The sequence below is a fragment of the Dryobates pubescens genome, assembly GCF_014839835.1.
Source record: "Dryobates pubescens isolate bDryPub1 chromosome 41 unlocalized genomic scaffold, bDryPub1.pri SUPER_41_unloc_2, whole genome shotgun sequence".
NCBI classification, from domain to species: Eukaryota; Metazoa; Chordata; class Aves; order Piciformes; family Picidae; genus Dryobates; species Dryobates pubescens.
The window spans coordinates 409044-428418 of NW_026530686.1; the positions used below are offsets into that span (position 1 = coordinate 409044).

The 19375-nt window shown below is 60.4% G+C and overlaps 1 protein-coding gene across 1 annotated transcript; it reads right to left on the bottom strand.

Annotated features, from left to right (window-relative positions):
• Window positions 1–2649: 2649 nt before the first annotated feature.
• On the bottom strand, window positions 2650–18205 carry SNX27 (sorting nexin 27). Its single transcript, XM_054179227.1, has 12 exons — window positions 17859–18205; window positions 12614–12845; window positions 11069–11261; window positions 10284–10348; window positions 9004–9108; window positions 8149–8227; window positions 6981–7144; window positions 6075–6164; window positions 4940–5089; window positions 4448–4576; window positions 4217–4276; window positions 2650–2819 (listed from the first exon to the last, which is right to left on the bottom strand). The coding sequence occupies exons 1-12, from the start codon at window positions 18161–18163 to the stop codon at window positions 2772–2774; spliced, it is 1620 nt and encodes a 539-aa protein (XP_054035202.1). The 5' UTR covers window positions 18164–18205; the 3' UTR covers window positions 2650–2771.
• Between the last annotated feature and the right edge of the window lie 1170 nt (window positions 18206–19375).

Genomic DNA, 19375 nt, shown 5'->3' on the forward strand with positions numbered 1-19375 from the left:
ACCCCCAGGACTGACCTGGACCCCTCCCAGTCCATCCCAGTCCATCCCAGTCCACACAGGGCTGGGTGGGCACTGGGTGCCAGCAACACCCCCACCCCCCCAGCATGCGGGTCCAATCTGCCCTGGGGGGGTGGGGGGGTGGCACAATTACCCTCCCTCTCCAACCCCCCAAAACTCCCCACAGGACCTGGACCCCGCCCCTCCCCCTCCCCCCCCCCCCCCCCCCCGGAGCTTTTTTCTCACCAAACAGGACCAAAACCAGCTCCAAGCGGGGGAGGGGGGGGAGGGACGGACACGCCGGGGCAGGACACCCTGGGGGGGTGGGGGGGGAGGCCACACCTGTGGTTTGGGGCGGTCCCCATCCCCGCCCCCTCCCCTCCCCCCGCCCCCAATCCCCCCCGGGTGGCCGCACCAGGGCGCAGCGGGACCCCTCCCACACTCACACTGCCACCCCGCTTCGCCCCCCCCGCCCTGCCCAGTGTCCCTCCACCCTCACCCACCGGTACTGGCACCGGCACCGAGACCCCTCCCCCAGCAGAGGAGCGGCTGGAACTGGGATGCTCCAGCACCGGGGTGCTCCGGGACTGCGATGATCCAACCCTGGGAGGCTCCCACGCGGGGATGCTCCAGCACTGGGATGAGCTGGAACTGGGATGCTCCGGGACTGCTCCAACAGTGGGATGCCCTGGCACCGGGATGCCCTGGCACCGGGATGCCCTGGCACCGGGATGCTCCGGCACTGGAATTTTCTGGCTACAGAATGCTTTGGCATTGGGATACTCTGGCATGGGATACTCTGGCACTGGGATCTTCTGGTTTCAGGATGATCCAGCACTGGCAGGCATCAATACTGGGATGCTCCAGCACCAGGCTGCTCTGGCACTGGGATCTTCTGGCTCCAGGATGCCCCAATGCTGGGATGCCCTGGCACTGGGATGCCCTGGCCATGGTGACGCTGGGTGCCAGGTGGACGCACAGTGGCCAAACCCAGGATCCAGCAGGCACCAAACCAGCCAAACCTGGGAGCTGGGCACAGCTGGCACCAGGAGCTGCCAGGATGGACACAGGGATGGAGATGGGAAGAGACCCACAGCTGCCAAACCTGGGGTGTGCCAGGCACCCACCAGCCAAAACGGTGCCCAGTCCACTGCCATCCAGCCCCTCAGCCACCCCCAAACTGGGACTGCCCCCTCACCCCCTCCCCCCCCCGGGACCATGCCCCCCAGCACCCTGTAAATGGGGACTGTGCCCCTTAGCACCCCGTAAATGGGCCCAGTGCCCCCTGGGATCCCTCCAAACAGGGCCAGTCCCCTCTGCTCCTCCAGCAACCCCTAAATGGGCCCAGTGCCTCCCCCCCAGGTGCCCTCCCCCCAGCCCCACGTTTACACCACCGCTCCCCGCTGTAAATAAAGGAAGTTGGGGGGCTGGGGGGGGGGGGGGGTTGTCCCTCTTTCTTTTCTCCCCCTTTGGTGGGGGGGGAGGGGGGGGTTTGGTACCTGCTGAGTTGATTTAAGGGGGTGGGATGGGGTGGGGGGCACAGGGCCGTTAGCATTGGGGGACACGGAGGCCGCCCCCGGAGGCGCCGGCCGAGGCGCCGACGCTTTATTTATTTGCTATTTATTGCAGTTCTTTTTGGGGCAGTTTGGGGCTTTTTTGGGGCTTTCCTTTGGTTTTGGGTTTTTTTGTTATTTTGTTTTTTTTTTTCTCTCTCAATAAAAGAAGGTGAAAAAAAAATCAAACCCCGAAACAACCCAAAGGCCACCAGGGCCAGGGGCGAGGACACCATGGTCAAGGGACACCATGGGTAAGGGCATCATGGCCAGGGACCCTGCTGTGGCCAGGGACACCATGGACAGAGGGTTAGGACACCATAGTCAAGGCCACCATGGCCAGGCAGGGGGATGTCAGCACCGGTGACAGCCTGGGCAAGGGATGCCATAGGCAGAGGATGAGGACAGCAGGGTCAAGGCCACTGTGGGGGACACCTCAGCTGGGGACACTTCAGTTAGGGACACCATGGGCAAGGCTATCGTGGCCAGGGGATGAGGACATCCTGGCCAGTGACACCATGGCTAGAGGATGACACCATGGTCAATGCCACCATGAGCAGGGCATGGGAACACCTCAGTCAGTGACACCGTGGGTCAGGGACACCATGGCCAGGGGATGGAGAAGCCTCCAGGGAGTCCTCAGAGCAACCTTCCAGGATCTGAAGGTGGTTCCATGAGAGCTGAGCAGGGACTTGGGACAAAGTCTGGAGTGACAGGACAAGGGCTGATGGCTCCTGCCTGGGAGCAGCTGGACTGAGATGAGAGATGAGGAGAAGATCCTCTCCAGGAGGTTGAGGAGGCTCTGGAACAGGTCTGGAGACACCATGGAAGCTCCAAGCCAGGAGGTGCTCAAGGCCAGCTTGGATGGGACCTGGAGCAAGCTGGAGCTGTCCCTTCCAGGTGGAACTGCCTGATCTTGAAGGAACCTTCCAGCCTACCCAAGCCAAGCCAACTCAACCAATCCAACCCAACTCAACTCAGCCCCATTCCATGACTGTGCTGGTGCAAACTGGTGATGAGCCCAGATCCAACTGGCCCAGGGGCCAAGTGGCTGTGAGAAGACACCCATGGGTGGTCAGCACAGCAAAGCCAGGGGGCTAGCAGCTGGAGTTGTTAATTAATAACCTTTAGTTAAGGGCTTTAATTACAACAGAATTTAAAGTGTTAATTAAGGGGGTGAGGAGGTGGGGAGGGGAGGTGATGGCAGGAGATGACCAAAGGCTAAGTGGCTGCATCCCTCTGCTGTGACCTGACCATCTGGAAGATGTTCTGGAAGAGAAGAAGGGAGTTAGAGAGTGGTGGTGGTACCAGCTGGGGTTCATGGTGGCACCAGCAGGGGCTCAAAGGTGGTATCACCTGAGGTTTGTGGTGGCACCAGTTGAGGTTCATGGCAGAACCAGCTGAGGTTTATGGTTGCAGCAATTGGGGTTCATGGTGGCACCAGGGATGAGTTGGGGTCCACCCTGCTCCCAAACTGCACCAGCAGCCCTGACAGGGCCTAAGAAGGGGCCTTGGGATTTGGGGGTCCTGCCTGGCCCCCAGTCCCAGGGATGGTTCCTGGCCCCAGTCTGGACCTCACCAACCTCCCAGCAAACCACTCCTGAGCCCACCAGTGACCAACACCAGGGTGGCCTTGGCGGGGCGGCAGGGTGAGAAGCCAAGAAGGTGGCATCCAAACCACATCCTGTACCTCCTGGAGATCCCCACCCAGGGCCTTCTGGCACTGATCCATGTCATATCCCAGCTCTGGTGTGTCCCAGCTCACTGGAATGAGCAGGAGAACCAGGGAGGATCTCCCAGCCGAGCTCCAAGGATTCCCAGTGCCACCTTCACCCAACTTGGCTGAAGAGGCCAAAGGTGCTCTGCAGGCTGAGCCCAGGGACTGGAGCTGGAGCTGAAAGCAGGGCACGAAGGAGGCCAGGAGCAGCCCTGGCAGCTGCCTGGGTCCCTCAGGAGGCCCCAACCTCTGCCAGCTCCACCAGCACCTTCCCCTCCCTCCAGGAAAGGCCCAGAGACTGCAGGTGACCCAAATTAGGCTGCCAAGAGCCAGGCTAGGCTGAGCAGCAAAGGAGGACAAAGCCACCTCCTCCTGTCCCCCCAGCTCTGGTGACTGTTCCCCCACTCTGGGACTCCTCCATCTCCCACTTCACCTACAAGGTTCAAGCCACCCTGATGTGCCTGAAGGGAGCTACAGCAAGTCAGCCTCACCCTCTGAAGAGCCACACATAGCTCAGGCTCTCCTGAGAGGGCACACAACAGGGCCACCATGTTCCCTTGATGCCAGTGTCAGGATCCCAAGGGTCCCCACAAAGACCTGGGCTTTGATTTCATGGTGGACAGGAGATCAGCAGAACCTCAGAGCTGCTCTTCCCGTGTACATCTAGCACCAGCAGCCCTGCTTTGGGAGCTGCTCAGCAGCTCCCCAGCAAAGGGGAAAGCAGCAGCAGCAAGAGGGGGACCAGCCACAGAGCCTGGATCTGCTTTATGCTGGCCACTCACAACCACCACCTACAGCCCAGCTCCTAGAGTCCAGAGCTTGGCCCCCTGCTCTCAGCACCCAAGTATTCCTCAGCCAAGCTGCTGCTGAGCTCCAGCAGCCATCCTGGCTGCCAGAAGGCTCCAGTCCAGACCCACAGAGGTGCCTCCTGCAAGGCTCCAGCTCTTACCTCCTTCCTCCACTTGAGCTCGCAGAAGACCCGTTCGAAGCACTCGTGCATGTAGTTGAACTGCAACGAGAAGGTCACAACCTCCCTGCGGTCACCGCCACCACCACCCCGCAGCTTCCCCGCGCTGCGAGCTCCACCTGGCGGCCACCAGGCGCAACAACACGGAGCGTCAGAGCTCCGTCAAGGCTCCCGAGGGGAAGCAACCTGGGAAGCTCCTGGTGGGACACTTACGTAGGGGGTGAAGATTTTGACCCATCTTGGTTTCTTTTCCCCCCGGGTGTACTCGAAGCAGAAGGCCATGCCCTCCTCATCTGTGTCCCACCGCTGCATCTCCTCCCACTCGAAGGCGATCACCTGGTTCTGGAGGACAGGAGAAGTCAGGGATGGGCCCAGGAGAAGCCTGGGAAAGGTGGGAAGGAGGGAAAGGAGAAGCCACAGAAAAGGGGAATGGGGCTTGAGACAGGGATGGGTGTGCCTTGGAATGGGGATGGCACTGGGATGGGAGTGCATTGGAGTGGAGATGGCCCTGGAACGGGGAGGTACTGGGACGGGGATGTCACCGAGACGCCTCGGGATCGGGATGCCCCTAAGGTGGATGGCTCTGGAATGAGGCATACAACCTCCAGCTGCCTCCAGGGCCCCCAGCAAATCCCCTCAACCTTCAGCTATCCCCAGCAGACCTCCATCACCTCCAGCTGTCCCCAGGCCCCCCCAGGCCCTCACCTCCAGCTGCCCCTCCTCGGTGCAGGCGTGGAGTTTAAAGTGCTTGATGCTGATGGCGGTGATGACGTGGCCCTTGCGCCGCGAGTCGCAGGAGCAGTGGGGGAAGATGATCTCATTGTAGCCCTCACACGTCCGGAGCATGTTCAGGTACTACCACAGCAAAAAGGGGGGGGGAGGGGGTTAGGCCAAAGAGAAGACCACCCCCAGCACATCCCCTCCTCCTTCCCACAGCAAAGGGAGTCCCCACGGCTTCCTGCTGCCCATGTCCCGTGCCCACACCTTCTGGTGCTCAGCAGCCTCCCAGAGGGCTTTCAGGTGACCCCTGTGGGGTTCAGCTCAAGGCAGGGAAAGCAGCTTGGAGGACAACACCCCCCAAGAGATATCAAGGTGAAGCAAGGAGGCCTTAAGTTGCTGATCTTCAAGAGCAGTTGAGGTAGAGAAGATCTGAAGATTGTTCTTCAGAAGCAACCAACACAGAAGAGAAGACCCCAAGGCTGCTGCTCTTCAAGGGCAGCCAAGAGGGAGAGGAGGACCCCAGGCTGCTACTCTTCTCTCCAGGATGAAGGTCCCTGACCCAACAGCAAGCTCTGAGAGGAGACCTGCATCCCTGGAAGTCCTCTGCTGGGGAGACAACCCCAAGAACTAAGAGCTCAAGGGGCAGAAGCTCCCATAAAAAGCAGGCCAGGACCTCCCTCCCTTGGCTAACCCAGCACCACCATCTTGGAGGTTGGAGAAGACCTTTGGCTCTCCATGACCAAAGGTGATGGGGACATGAGAAGGTACCCAAAGGGCTGCAGATGGCCACAGAACCTCAACTTTTCAACACCAGCAATACCCTGAAAGATCTTATGGTTGGCCAAGTCAAGGGGTGTCAAGCCAAGGTCACACTGGTTCCAACATGCCCGAGACAATGGAGAGGCCTTTGAAAAGGGACTGCTGAAGACCATCTAAGTCCAACCCCACTGCCATCAGCAGGGGCATCTTCAACTAGATGAGGTTGCTCAGAGCCCTATTCTGATTCTTTATAGCCCATAGGGTTGGAAAGGACCTTCCAGGATCATAGAATAGTAGAATTGGTTGGGTTGGAGAAGACCTCTAAGACCACTGAGCAAAGAGGACAGAGTGGACAACTCACCATGACCATCTTCCTCTGCTCACACAGCTTCTGTAGCTGGTAGGACTTCTCCTCTGCTTTGATGTAGCCTTTCTTGACATCATCAACAGCCTGAAGAAGGAAGGGAAAGGAACCCCAGAAGGTCGGACTGGAGAAGTCCTCCCCAAGTCCAAATGCTTTGTTGGCCTTGAGGTTGCTCTGAACAACCACCCAGAAGCTGGCCGAGGTCCAAACCCACAGCCCCAAATGCTGGCCAAGGTCCCCAGAGGGGCAGAAGGATGGAGAGGCTCAAATTGATGGCTCTTCAAAGTCATCACCTCCTGCCACCAGCCCCTGACTGCCCTGGGGAGCACCCAGATGCTTGGAGCATCCACACTGGACTTTGGCTGAATGCCCTCTGGCAGAAGAGGACAGATCTGGTCCCTGGAGTCCTGCTTTTGCCTCTGGGGACAGACAAGGACAGGGTGGCAGAAGCCTCACTCCAGAGACACAGGCAGGGCCCCCACCTCAGGGTGGGGCAGGAGAAATCCATTCCCCATCTCCACTGACAGCCGAGGGAAGCAAACCCAAGCCAAGGGTACAGCCTCCCATGAAGGGAACTTCCCACAGCAGTCATGGAATCAGAGAGCTGGTTGGGTTGGAGAAGACCTCTAGGATCACCGAGTCCAACCTTCAACCCCAAACCACCATGGCCACTAAACCATGTCCCAAAGTGTCCATATCTCTTGAACACCTCTCCTGCTTCCCAACCCCACCACACCACCACCAAGGTATCCACCAGCGACTTGTACTCCCAGAAGCCACCCGAGCAGGTCCGCCTCTTGCTTTCCCAGCCTGCTGCCGGCAGGCTGGAGGCCAGCAGAGCTCGGGGCAGGCCTGGCTCGGGGCAGCTGTGCTGCTTTAGGGGCAGGGAGAGCTGGAACACACCTGGTGGAAGAAGTAGGCGACGGCCAGGTCGTTGTCGTTGAGCAGCACCTCCTCCTCGGTGGTGAAGAGCCACTTGCGCAGCGTCAGGCAGGTGCCCGGCACGGCCGAGGTGTAGTTCTGGACGTAGAGCTTGTGGGGGAACTCGTTGGGAGCCAGCTTGCGGACTGGGCAGGGCACAGGGGTGGGGCTGAGCCAGTGGCACCTGGCCGTGGGCACAACCTGGGCATAACTCATTGGTGACATCCACCAAGCTCTGCTCCGAGGCTGCCTCTAGCCCTGGGGCTTCCCTCCCTGTGTCCATGTCCTGTGCTGTCACCTGGGACCCCTCCAAAGGTGACCACAAAGCAGAGGTGGCTCTGTGGTGCCAATGGAATGACTCCAGAGATGGAGGCTCCACCACCTCTCTGGGCAGCCTGCTCCAGGCCTCCACCACCCTGCACTTCCCGAAGTTCCTCCTCACCTTCAGGTGGAGCTTCTGATAGTCCAGGTTGTGCCCATGGCCCTTGGCCTGGCACTGGGCACCACTGGTCTCATCCTCCTGCCCCCCAGCCTTGCAGTATTGATCAGCATTGATCAGATCCCACTCAGGCTGCTCCTCTTCAGGCTCCAAAGCCCCAAGCCCCTCAGCCTGGCCTCATCTCCAGGCCCTTCAGCACCTTCCCAGCCCTTTGCTGTGCCCTCTCCAGCAGTTCCCTGCCCCTGCTGAACTGGGGAGCCCAGCACTGGCCCCAGCACTCCAGCTGTGGCCTCACCGGTGCTGAGCAGAGGGGCAGCAGAGCCTCCCCTGCCTTGCTGGCCATACTCTTCTGAATGCCCCCAGGCTGCTGGTGGCCTACTTGGCCACCTGGGCACTCCCTGGCTCATCTCCAACTTGTCACCAACCCCTCCAGGTCTTTTCCCATGAAGCAGTGTCCAGTCCCTACCCCAAGCCCGGAGCCTCCTTGGGGCTGTTGGGACACAAGTGCAGGACCCAGCCCTTGGCCTGGTTGATCCTCATCTCAGTGACCTTGGTCCATGCATTCAGCTTGACCAGATCCCTCTGCAGAGCCTCCTGCCCTCCAGCAGACCAAGATCCCACCCAATTTGGTGTTATCTGCAAAGTGCCTGAGGTTGCCCTCATCCAGACCACTACTGAAGCCCCCTCAGCCCAGGTGGCCCCAGAACTCACCAAAGGAGTGGTTGATCACCTCAAACAAGGCAAAGTAGTTGGCAGTGATGCTGTCCATCCCCACCTTGGCAGCCACAGCCTGAAGGACAACAGGAAAGCCTGCTGAGGAACCAGAAGCCAGCAGCATCCATCCCATCCTGAGGTGGGGTTGGCTTCAGACCTGGCATTCCCAAGTATTCCCTGAGCCCAGGGGATGGTCACCATGGACAGCTTGGGGTTTACTCTCCAGGTGCTGTCTTAAGCTCTGGATTTTAGGTGCCACCATAGTTGGCACTTGGGTCACCTCTGCTTGGGAGGCCTCCAGTCCTAGCAGATGAGGGGAGCACACCTCCCCAGCAGCTTTCTCCAGCCCACCTCAGCAGGGGTGAGGGACACTCAATGGACTGTGTCCCCACCATGGATCCCAGGGACCCAGAGGATCCTGGTCTGAGGATTGGGACCTCCTGGGAGCCAGCTCTTTCCAACCTTCTGCTTGCAGCAGCCACTGGAGTTCCCCTTCCAGTGGTGTTCCCCCACATCTCCTGACTCATTTCTCCACCTTCCTCCTGCACGGCTGGTTGAAATGGGCTGGAACTGGATGAGCTTCAAGGTCCCTTCCAACCCAACCCATTCTATGAATCCATGACACAAGGATATGGAGATCTCTGAACCCATGACAGCCTGCAGCCAAACCTGCCAGAGGACCCATGGCAGGTGGTGAGGGCAGAGATCTCCATGAACCTCATCTCCTAGCTACAGTGCTGCGGCCAGTCCTTGCCTGCACTTCAGAGGAGCAAGCTGGTGGCCACAGGGTCTTGGTTGACATCTTGAGTTGTGCTTCTCCTCCAGGCAAGGCCAAGGAACCCAGCAGCTCACCTGGTAGACCTGGTCTGTGGTGCTGTTCTTCTTGACCCTGACGGTCACGGTGCTGATGTCCGGCAGCGCTACTCGGAGCTCCACGTCCGAGACCCCGTTGTAGTTCTGGAGGACAGGAGACAGAGGTCAGCACGGTGTCCAGCTCACCTCTAAGCTCTGAGGGCCTTCACTGTCTCACACCAGTGGTCCAGGGGGTCACTTTGAGGGACCAGTTGGCTCTGTAGGCTTCAAGGATCCCATTCTGGTCTCCACCAGAGAGGAGGACTTAGAAGAGCAACCAAGCTGGTGAAGGACCTCAACCACAACACTTAGGAGGAACCTCTTTAGAAGAGGAGGTTAAGGTGAGACCTTCTGGTTCTCTACAACTCCATCACAGGAGGTTGGAGCAAGTTGGGGTTGGTCTCTTCTCACATGCAAGAAGAGGCCAAGAGGAAACAGCCTCAAGTTACACTGAGAGAGCTTCAGGCTGGACATGAGGAACAATGGGATCAGAGAAAGGGCTCTCCAGGCCCTGGAACAGGCTGTCCATGGAGGTGGTGGAGTCACCATCCCTGGAGGTGTGGATCTGGTGCTGAGGGTTTAGTAGTGGTGGCTTAGCAGCAGCAGTAGGATTGTGAGCTCCAGGCAATCACAATCCCACCACTGCTGCCAAGGTCTTGAGGACCTCAAAGGTCTTGATGAACTCCAATCTCAGACCAGGATGGGGCTGGATTTTCCAGCAAGGAGTGAAAGCTCCAGGACATGACAACTTCAAGCATCACTGGAGAAGAGGCAGCACTTGGAGGCCAAGCAAGACCCTGGGAGGTGCAGGTCACACAGATGAGAACCTTTCTGACCATCAGGAAAGGAAGCAGATGAGAGGGGTTGGTTGTTTGGTCTTTCTTGGCTTGGGCACACCATAAATTTATTAGGGTTGGAGAAGACCTCTGAGATCATCAAGTTCATGACTTGGTGGTGCTGTGGTGGACTTGGGAAGCAGGACAGGAGGCACTTTGGGACATGGTTTGGTGGCCATGGTGGTATAGGGTTGGTGGTTGGACTCAATGGTCTTAGAGGGCTTTTCCAACTGAACCAGCTCTATGGTCCTAGCAACCCACCACCAAACCATGGCCACACGTTGTTTAAACACCTCCACCACCTCCCTGTTCCAATGCCTGACCACTCTTCCAGTGTCCACTCAACCTAAACCTCTCCTGGTGCAACTTGATGTCATTTCCTCTCATCCATGAGGCCTCCACCAATGCAGGTCCCAGCAGAACATCAGTCTCATCACCACCTACCTCATCTGACTCTGACAGAAACTCCTGCATGATGTCACTCTCCCCAATGACACGGATGGAGCACACTGTGGGCACAGGGACAGCAGGTTAGCGGGTACAGGGCAAGGAGAAGACCTTCCATGCTCAGGTGGGACCCACAGGAGACGTGGAAACAATGAAGTGGCTCTTCTGGAGAGGTGGGAGACAAAGAGTGGGATCTCCAGCCTGGAGACACCTCCTGCACCAAGAGCTGTCTAGGCTATGTCCTGGCATGAGGACTGGTCCAGCCTGAATCGTCTGAGTCCTCTCCTCAGCGTCCCACCAAGATATTCCCTGGGGGACTGATTCAGGCCCCAACAGCAGGCTCATGCTAGGCTGTAAGTGGTCAAGAACTTCCCAAGCAGCACCTCCTCCTCCAAAGAATCATCCCAGAGGACCTGAAACTGCCTGGGAGTTTAGGACAAGCTCAGCAAATCATTTGGGCCTAAACTGCCTCAGGTTGCCTCTCAGGTTCTGGGCCACCTGCAAGCTTCTGGGCCACCTTTGGAGTTCCAGGCTGCCCTTGGACCTCCAGGCCACCCACACAGCTCTGGGCGACCACTGGAGCTCCAGGCCACCTATGAAGTTCTGAGCCACCACCAGAACCCTGAGTCATCTGCAAAGCTCTGATCTACCCTTGGAGCTCTGGACCAGTGGTGGAGCTCTGGGCCACCCCTGCAGCTCTGGCCCCCGACCCTGCAGCTCTGGGCCTCCATGCGGCTCCGGGCCCCGCCCCAGCTCCGGGCCCCCCTGTGCCCTGTCCCTACCTTTCTCCAGGTACTCCTCCAGGCCGCGGCGCCGCGAGTCCAGCTGCTGCTCGGAGAGGGAGAAGGGCCACTTGCCAGGCAGCCGCGGGAAGGTGAAGTTGGAGAACTCCCTCTTGAGGTTCTGGTGCAGGATGGAGAACTCGCGGTACCGCTTGGCGCACAGCTGCCGCCCGGCCATGTACACGTTGTACACCTGCGGGCAGCCCAGGGCCTCACTGCCTGCCTGCCGCGGCCTCCCCAGCCCTGCCGCGGCCTCCCCAGCCCTGCCGCGGCCTCCCCAGCCCTGCCTCGGCCTCCCCAGCCCTGCGTGGCCTCCCCAGCCCTGCCTCGGCCTCCCCAGCCCTGCCGCGGCCTCCCCAGCCCTGCCGCGGCCTCCCCAGCCCTGCCGCGGCCTCCCCAGCCCTGCCGCGGCCTCCCCAGCCCTGCCTCGGCCTCCCCAGCCCTGCGTGGCCTCCCCAGCCCTGCCTCGGCCTCCCCAGCCCTGCGTGGCCTCCCCAGCCCTGCCGCGGCCTCCCCAGCCCTGCCTCGGCCTCCCCAGCCCTGCCTCGGCCTCCCCAGCCCTGCCGCGGCCTCCCCAGCCCTGCCACGGCCTCCCCAGCCCTGCCGCGGCCTCCCCAGCCCTGCCGCGGCCTCCCCAGCCCTGCCTCGGCCTCCCCAGCCCTGCCTCGGCCTCCCCAGCCCTGCCGCGGCCTCCCCAGCCCTGCCGCGGCCTCCCCAGCCCTGCCTCGGCCTCCCCAGCCCTGCGTGGCCTCCCCAGCCCTGCGTGGCCTCCCCAGCCCTGCCGCGGCCTCCCCAGCCCTGCCTCGGCCTCCCCAGCCCTGCCGCGGCCTCCCCAGCCCTGCCGCGGCCTCCCCAGCCCTGCGCCCCATGACGGGGCTGAGAAGACCTCTGAAGCAACGGAGGCCAAACACCAACCCAGCAGCCCCAAACCGTGGCCCACAGAGCCACCTCCGGGGGTTCTGAACACCTGTCCCACTCAGCCAGGCCAGCACCGAGTCCTGGAGCTGATGGTATCAGAGATCTGAGCGACAGAGCCCTGCTGAGCCACCAGAAAGCCACCGTGGCTCACCCCTGGGGCTGGGGCCGACAGCAGCAGGGTCAGCACCAGCTGAAGGCAGCTTTCTGCTCCAAAAGGTGAGGCCAAAGCTCTCTTGGGGTGCACCAGGGGGCGTGTCAGAAGGGCAAGGGGGGTGCAGAGGAATAACCAGGCCCAGCAAGAGTAAAGGTGGACAGCATCAAAGCATGTCCACAACCAAGGTGGCTCCATGCTGAGGACAAACCAAGCCAACCTCTCATCTACCTGGACTTGTGTCCAGGTGGACTTTGACCCGGTCCCACACAACATCCTTCTCTCTAAGGTGGAGAGATGTGGATGGGATGGGTGGGTGGAGAGAGAATTGGTTGGATGGCAGCATCCAAAGGGTAGTGGTCAACAGCTTGATGCCCAGATGGAGATGGGGGACAAGTGGTGGCCCTCAGGGGTCTGTTCAAACCACCAGCGCACCCTGGGACATCCAGAAGCCACCCTCCCAGCTTGATACCAACCACAAACTTCTCTCCATTCTGCTCCACGTGCTTGTAGGTGGGGATGGAGATGGGCACTGCCTGCTTCTCTGTGTAGTCATAGAAGGACTGGCCCAGGGAGTCGTCACTGGGGTCCAGGTTGTCAGCCTCGTGAGGAGGCACCGACAGCACTGTCAGGATCAGCTCCTTCTCCCCAGCGCGGATCAGATCCACCACCTGCTTGTGTGTTGCTCCTTCAACATTCACCCCATTCCTGTGGGACACAGAGGACAGGAGCCATCAGCAAGGTGGAGATGACTCCACAGAACCTTCATGCCAGGAACCAGCCCAGAGAGCCACCAGGAGCCCCTCCTCCAGCTTCACCCTGCTCCCTGGAGGTGTTCAAGGCCAGGCTGGATGAGGCCTTGAGCAGCCTGGGCTGGTGGGAGGGGTCCCTGCCCGTGGCAGGGGGTTGGAGCTGAAAGATCTTTGAGGCCCCTTCTAACCCAAACCAGTCTAGGATGCTATGAAGGGTGGTGGGAAAGGGCTTGGTGGTGGGCACAGGGCTCTCAATAACCCTACAGATAACACCCAACACGCCCCTGGTTTGGGGGAGGGTGGGAAGCACCTCACATAGAAAACCAGGCTCCCACTGATGAGGTCACAGACTCATGGAATTGGGTGGGGTGGAGAAGATCTCCAGGATCATCCAGTCCAACACCAACCCAACCCCACCATGGCCACCAAACCCTGGCCCCAGGTGCCATGGCCACAGGGTTCTACAATACCTCCAGAGATGGTGACTCTACCACCTCTGGGCAGCCTGTGCCAGGCCTTGACCACTCCTGCAGGACACAAATTGTTCCTCATTGCCAACTTGAGCCTCCCCTGGGGCAGCCTGAGGTCATCTCCTCTGCTCCTGGCCCTACCCAACCCCGCCCTGGCTGCAGCCTCCTCTCAGGAGCTGTAGAGAACAAGGAGGTCTTCCTCAACCTCCCCTCCTCCAGCCTCACCACCCCCAGCTCCCTCAGCTGCTCCTCCCCAGCCCTCTCCCCCAGCTTCCTTGCCCTTCCCTGGCCCTGCTCCAGCCCTCAAAGTCCTTCTGGCCCTGAGAAGCCCAACCCTGAGCCCAGGCTTGCAGCTGTGGCCTCCCCAGTGCCCAGCCCAGGGGCACCATCCCTGCCCTGCTCCTGCTGCCCACACCATTGCTGCTCCAGCCCAGGCTGCTGGTGGCCTCCTTGGCCACCTGGGCATCCCCTGGCTCATGTTTAGGTCATGCAGGGACAAGAGGTTTTTTGGTCTTCCAGCACATCCAGAGCCAGCTGATGGAGACCCCAAGGACCAGCTATCAGGTGGCTCCAAGTGACAGCCTCAGCAACCCCCTGAGGTCCCAGAGTGGACAAAACTCATCTCCCAGGCTCCTGCTCCAAGCTCCTCTGCCCCAGACCAGTTTGCTGGGACTTGGGATGCAAATTCCAGCTTGGAAGTGGACACCACCTTGGGAGAACCAGCCATGGGCACTCAAGACACCACCCAAGCTCTGCAAAGCCCCTGAGCAGCCACAGATGCTCCTCAAGCTCAGACCCAGCCTTCAGGGAGCTCATCACAGCTCCAGAGCCTCCAGGGGCAGAGGAAGTGGGCAGCAGGGCTGGGAGGGTGGCAGCAGGGCCCCCAGTGCTCCTGGAGGACCCCCCCACCAGCACTGTGCTCTGGGTGGTGGAAGAGAAACCAGAACTATTGTAGGAGCTGGTGGGGTTTAGAAGCCTTGGGGCTACCCAGTGTCCTCCTGTGGAGATATCAAGTCCAGAGCATTTCTGGGGCCTGATTTCTGCAGGGAGGTGAAGAAAAGCCACAAAAAGCTGATGGTGGAAGCAGGGTGAGAGCCAAGTTGGCAGCAGGACAAAGGAGAGCTGGGCAAACTAAAAGCAGCCTCTCCCAGGAGATGAGAGGTGCCAGCCAGAGCAGGAGGAAGTCCTCATCCTTCCACCCAGAGAGGAGGAAGCTGAGGGTCCAGAGAGCCTCCAAGTGTTATCTGCAGGTCCTCCCTAAGGTTGTTTGGTAACAGAGTAAAGGTCAGGCTGTTTCAAACACCAGGGGCTGAATCCTGACCCTGGAGCCAGCCTTGGAATCACACAATGGGGTAAGGTTGGAAGGCACCTTCTGAGGTCACCATGCCCAAGCCCCCTGCTCCAGCAGGGCACCCAGGGCAGGTTGCCCAGGATGGCATCCAGGTGGGTTTGGAATGACTCCAGAGATGGAGGCTCCACCACCTCTCTGGGCAGCCTGCTCCAGGCCTCCACCACCCTGCACTTCCAGAAGTTCCTCCTCACCTTCAGGTGGAGCTTCTGACAGTCCAGGTTGTGCCCATGGCCTGGCACTGGGCACCACTGGTCTCATCTCTCCTGCCCCCCACCCTTGCAGTATTGATCAGCATTGATCAGATCCCACTCAGGCTGCTCCTCTCCAGGCTCCAAAGCCCCAGGCCCCTCAGCCTGGCCTCATGTCAGAGCAGCTCCAGGCCCTTCAGCACCTTCCCAGCCCTTTGCTGTGCCCTCTCCAGCAGTTCCCTGCCCCTGCTGAACTGGGGAGCCCAGCACTGGCCCCAGCACTCCAGCTGTGGCCTCACCACTGGACAAAAGACTGAGCCCTACCTCTGAGCTCAAGCACAGCATTTAACAGATGTTCCCTCCCTGGAGGTGTTCAAGGACAGGGTGGATGAGACCTGGAACAGCCTGGGCTGGCAGAGATGTCCCAGCCCATGGCAGATGGATTGGAACTGGATGATCTCCAAGGTCCCTTCCAAACCAGCCCCACAGCAGGCACCTTGCCCTGGGTCACCATGGGCTGCTCCCCTCCAGAGATCCTCCAGGTGCAGAACTCACCTCCACCACCCAGAAATGGCTCTTCTGCACAGAAGGGAAAATCAAAGCATCAAGAATTTGGGTCAGGTAGAAACAAAGCCCAGAGCAGTTTCTTCTGCAGGGACACAGCTGGAGCTCCAGCCATGGGCTAAGCAGCAAAGATCTTCTCTGCTGGGCCAGGACAGATCTTCTCTGGTGGGTCCAGACACATGGATGATGTCCTTCAGAAGGCCTCCAACAAAGCACTTCTGCTGCTGGCAGCTGGTATTAAGGAGGAACTGAACTGAACCAACTCAGCATGAAGAGCAAATCCCTAAGGAGCCAACCCCAAGATGCATCAGGAAAAGGAGGCTCCCAGAAAGCCTTCAAAGACTGAACTGATGTCCCCAAGGTCCATCAGAAGAGGAATATGCTAAGGAAATCAGAGCTGGATGGGCTGAGGCTCTAGGAAGCCCTCAGAGTTTCAAGAGCTGTCCCCAAGGTCCATGAGGAGAAGGGGAACAGACTACAAAAATCCCAGCTGGACAAGCTGAGGCTCCAGAGAGCCCTCAAAGAGATTCAACTGCTGTGCCCAAAATCCATCAGGAGGAGGAGGAAGCTCCAGAAAGCCCTCAAAGATTCAGCTGATGTCCCCAGGATCCATCAGGAAAGGTGGAACATGCTAAAAGAATCCCTCCTAGGCTGAGGCCCAGGAAGCCCTCAAAGAAGTTCCCCTGATGCCAGCCCATATAGGTTTAAAGGAGTTTTGGGGGGCAGAAGAGCTTCACCACAGCCGAAGTGTCCACCTGGGAAGATGTTTTCAGGCTCCCATCACAATTCCTGAAGGCAAGAAACAGCTACAGCATAGCCCTGGACAACCCAAGGGAGAAATCCAAGTCCCCAGTGCCATTCCCAGCTCTGCTGCCTCCTGCACCAGGCCACCAGCTCCAGAGTGCCCTCTCCCCACCCAACAAGGCAATGCCAGGCCAGCTCTCCTCCCTCCACCAGCATCCCCTTGGCCTCCTCAGGAAGGTATCCACATTGAAGACCAAAGGTCCCAACCCTCACATCTGGCCCTGGCCCACTCAAGAGTCAGTCTCCACATTTCCAAGCCTCCTTCTCCTCCTCACCAGGGGGTTCTCCAGGGGCCTCCTTGCAAGGCCTCTTCACTGTGGCCATCCCCTTCCACCAGTCCCATTCCAGACCCATGGATTTGGCTCCTACAGATCTGCTGCTTACAGACTCCATCCCTGCACACACAACCTCCTCCCCAGCCCAGAGCCCAGAAGATGATGGCCCAAAAAGGGACCTTCAAGGGGAGAATGAAGGCAGCCCACACCCCTCCCTGCACAGAAGTCCCCAGGGATAAGAGGCCCTTCAGAAGTGGTCCCAACCCCCCCCCCCCCATGAGGCCCCTAAAGGACTCCCAGGGAGAGCAGCCTGACCCATTCCAGCCCAGTAAGGGCTGCCCCAAGCCCCCAGTGAGAGGAAGGCCAGGCCAGGCCCCCTCATTGAGGGTCCCCAAAACACCTAAGCAGCTCCTCAAGGGCAACCTGCCTGCTGGGGTCCAGCCACCCCCATACAACCCCCCCAGACACCAGCTAGGGGATACTGGCCAAGGCCCTCATTAGAGGCTTCAGGTAAGACCCCATCTGGCCCCTCAGCCCCCAGAGAGGCTCAGGACTCCCCTATGTAAGGACACCACAAACCCCTCTGGGGCTCAGCCCCATCAGGGCTCCCCCAGATCCCCACCAAGAGGCAGCTCCCCCCGCGTCACCCCCTCAGGGCTCTGCTCGCTCAGGACTCCCACAGAGTCCCCCCACATCCCCACCCGGGAGCTCAGGCCCCTCAGGGCTCTCCTAAATCCCTCCACACTCCCCCCAGGGCTCCCCCAAATCCCTAGCAGGGGGCAGCAAACCCAAATCCCCTCGCCGGGAGCCCCCTCAAGACCCCTAAAATCCTCTTGGGGGCTCAGAGCCCACAGATCTCCCTCAGCTCCCTCTTCAGCCCCCTCAGCTCTCCTCCAAACCCCACCACAGCCCGCCCAGGGCTCCCCAAATCCTCAGCAAGAGGTAGCAAATGCACATCCCCACCCCAGGGCATGCCCCCCGACAAGACTTCCCCACATCACCTCCAGATCTTCTACCCGGGGGCTCAGCTCGCTCAGATCTCCTCCAATCCCCTCCACAGCCCACTCAAAGCTCTCCCAGACCCCTCAGCAAAAGGCAGCCCTCCCCCCCTCCCCCTTCTCGGAGCTCAATCCCCTCAAAAATCTCTCCAAAATCTCCTTCCCGGCGGCTCGACCCCCTCACAGCTCCCTCAAAACCCCTTCCCGGGGTTCGGTCCTCCCGGGGCTGAGAGGAAGGCAGCCTGGGGGCGGGCTGCAGGCAGCCCCCCAAGAGCGGGCAGGGCAGGGCGGGGCGGGGCGGCGGCCCCCCCGTACTCACACCTCCAAGATGCGATCCCCTTTGCGCACCCCGGCGCGGTCGGCGGCCCCGCCGCCCAGCACGGCGCTGACATGCTGCAGCGGGGCGTACAGCTCGCCGTTGATGCTCCGGAGCTGGCCACCTTCGCTCACTTGACCGCGGACGTTGAAGCCGTAACCGGACTCCGACTTGACGATACGAACGACGCGGGGCCCGCCCGGTCCAGCCGGGGCCCCCTCGCTCCCTCCGCCACCGCTCCCGCCGCCGTTCCGCTGCGGCCCCGCCACCAGCGAGCGCGGCAGCGCTTCGCCCTCCTCGTCCGCCATCTTGGCGAGCAGCGCCCGGCCGCCCGTCACGCGACCGCCGCCTTCCAGGCCACCGTACGGCCTCCCCGCGCGCGGGGAACGACGGGAAATGGAGTCCCGACCCCGCGGCCGCCTCTGCCTCGTGGGCCATGCCGGGCAACGGAGTCCCGCGCTAGGCATGCTGGGAGGCGCTGCTGCTGCTGCCACGGCAACGCGAACGGGGGGGACACAGAGCTGTGCTTGGCGGTGCCGCGCGGTGACGTCACTGCGGAGACGTCATCAGGCACTGCAAAGCAGCAGGGGGTTGGGGGCTGGCACCGTTACAGCTGTGGCGGGGGGGTGCGTGGGTCAGGCGGTCCCTAGGCCTCACAGCACTCAGGCCCAGGTGGTGTGCAGGCCTCCCAGCCCTGCCTGGGGCCCCACAGGCTCCAGAGCCCTCCCAGCCAGGCTAAAGCGTCCACAAGGCCTCTCCCTGAGGCTGCAGCCACACAGTATCACAAAGGTTGGAAGAGACCCCAAGGATCATTGAGTCCAACCTGGCACCACAGACCTCATGACTAGACCATGGCACCAAGTGCCACATCCAATCCCCTCTTGAACACTGCCAGGGATGGTGACTCCACCACCTCCCTGGGCAGCACATCCCAATGACGAACGACTCGCTCGGTGAAGAACTTTCTCCTCACCTCCAGCCTGAACTTCCCCTGGCACAGCTTGAGACTGTGTCCTCTTGTTCTGGTGCTGGTTGCCTGGGAGAAGAGACCAACCCCCACCTGGCTACAACCTCCTTTCAGGTAGTTGTAGAGGGCAATGAGGTCAGCCCTGAGCCTCCTCTTCTCCAGGCTAAGCAAGCCCAGCTCCCTCAGCCTTTCCTCATAGGGCTGTGCTCAAGGCCTCTCCCCAGCCTTGTTGCCCTCAGTGCCAGGCTCAGGGGGTTCACAGGCCTCATCCTAGGGCTCACAGGGGCCACAGGCCTAACACACATCAGGCCCAGGGGGTCTTCAGGCTTCACAGCCATGCCAGGGGCATCCACAACAGTCAGAAACTGGAACCCAGGAGGTTCCACCTCAAGAGGAGGGAAAACGCCTTTGGTGTGAGGCTGCTGAAGCCCTGGGGCCGGCTGCCCAGAGAGGTTGTAGTCTCCTTCTCTAGGGACTTCCAAGACCCACCTGGATGTGTTCCTGTGGGACCTGCCCTGGGTGACCCTGATATAGCGGGAGGGGGGTGTGGTGT

What these genes read in the sequence shown, in the direction of transcription:
- SNX27 (XM_054179227.1), bottom strand. Translation starts at nt 18,163, where the DNA reads ATGGCGGACGAGGAGGGCGAAGCGCTGCCGCGCTCGCTGGTGGCGGGG. An exon ending in GGTGATCAACCACTCCTTTG is followed by an intron (nt 7,145 to 8,148) that starts GTGAGTTCTGGG and finishes TGCCCTGCCCAG; the next exon opens with TCCGCAAGCTGGCTCCCAAC. An exon ending in AGCTCAAGTGGAGGAAGGAG is followed by an intron (nt 2,820 to 4,216) that starts GTAAGAGCTGGA and finishes CTTCTCTTCCAG; the next exon opens with AACATCTTCCAGATGGTCAG.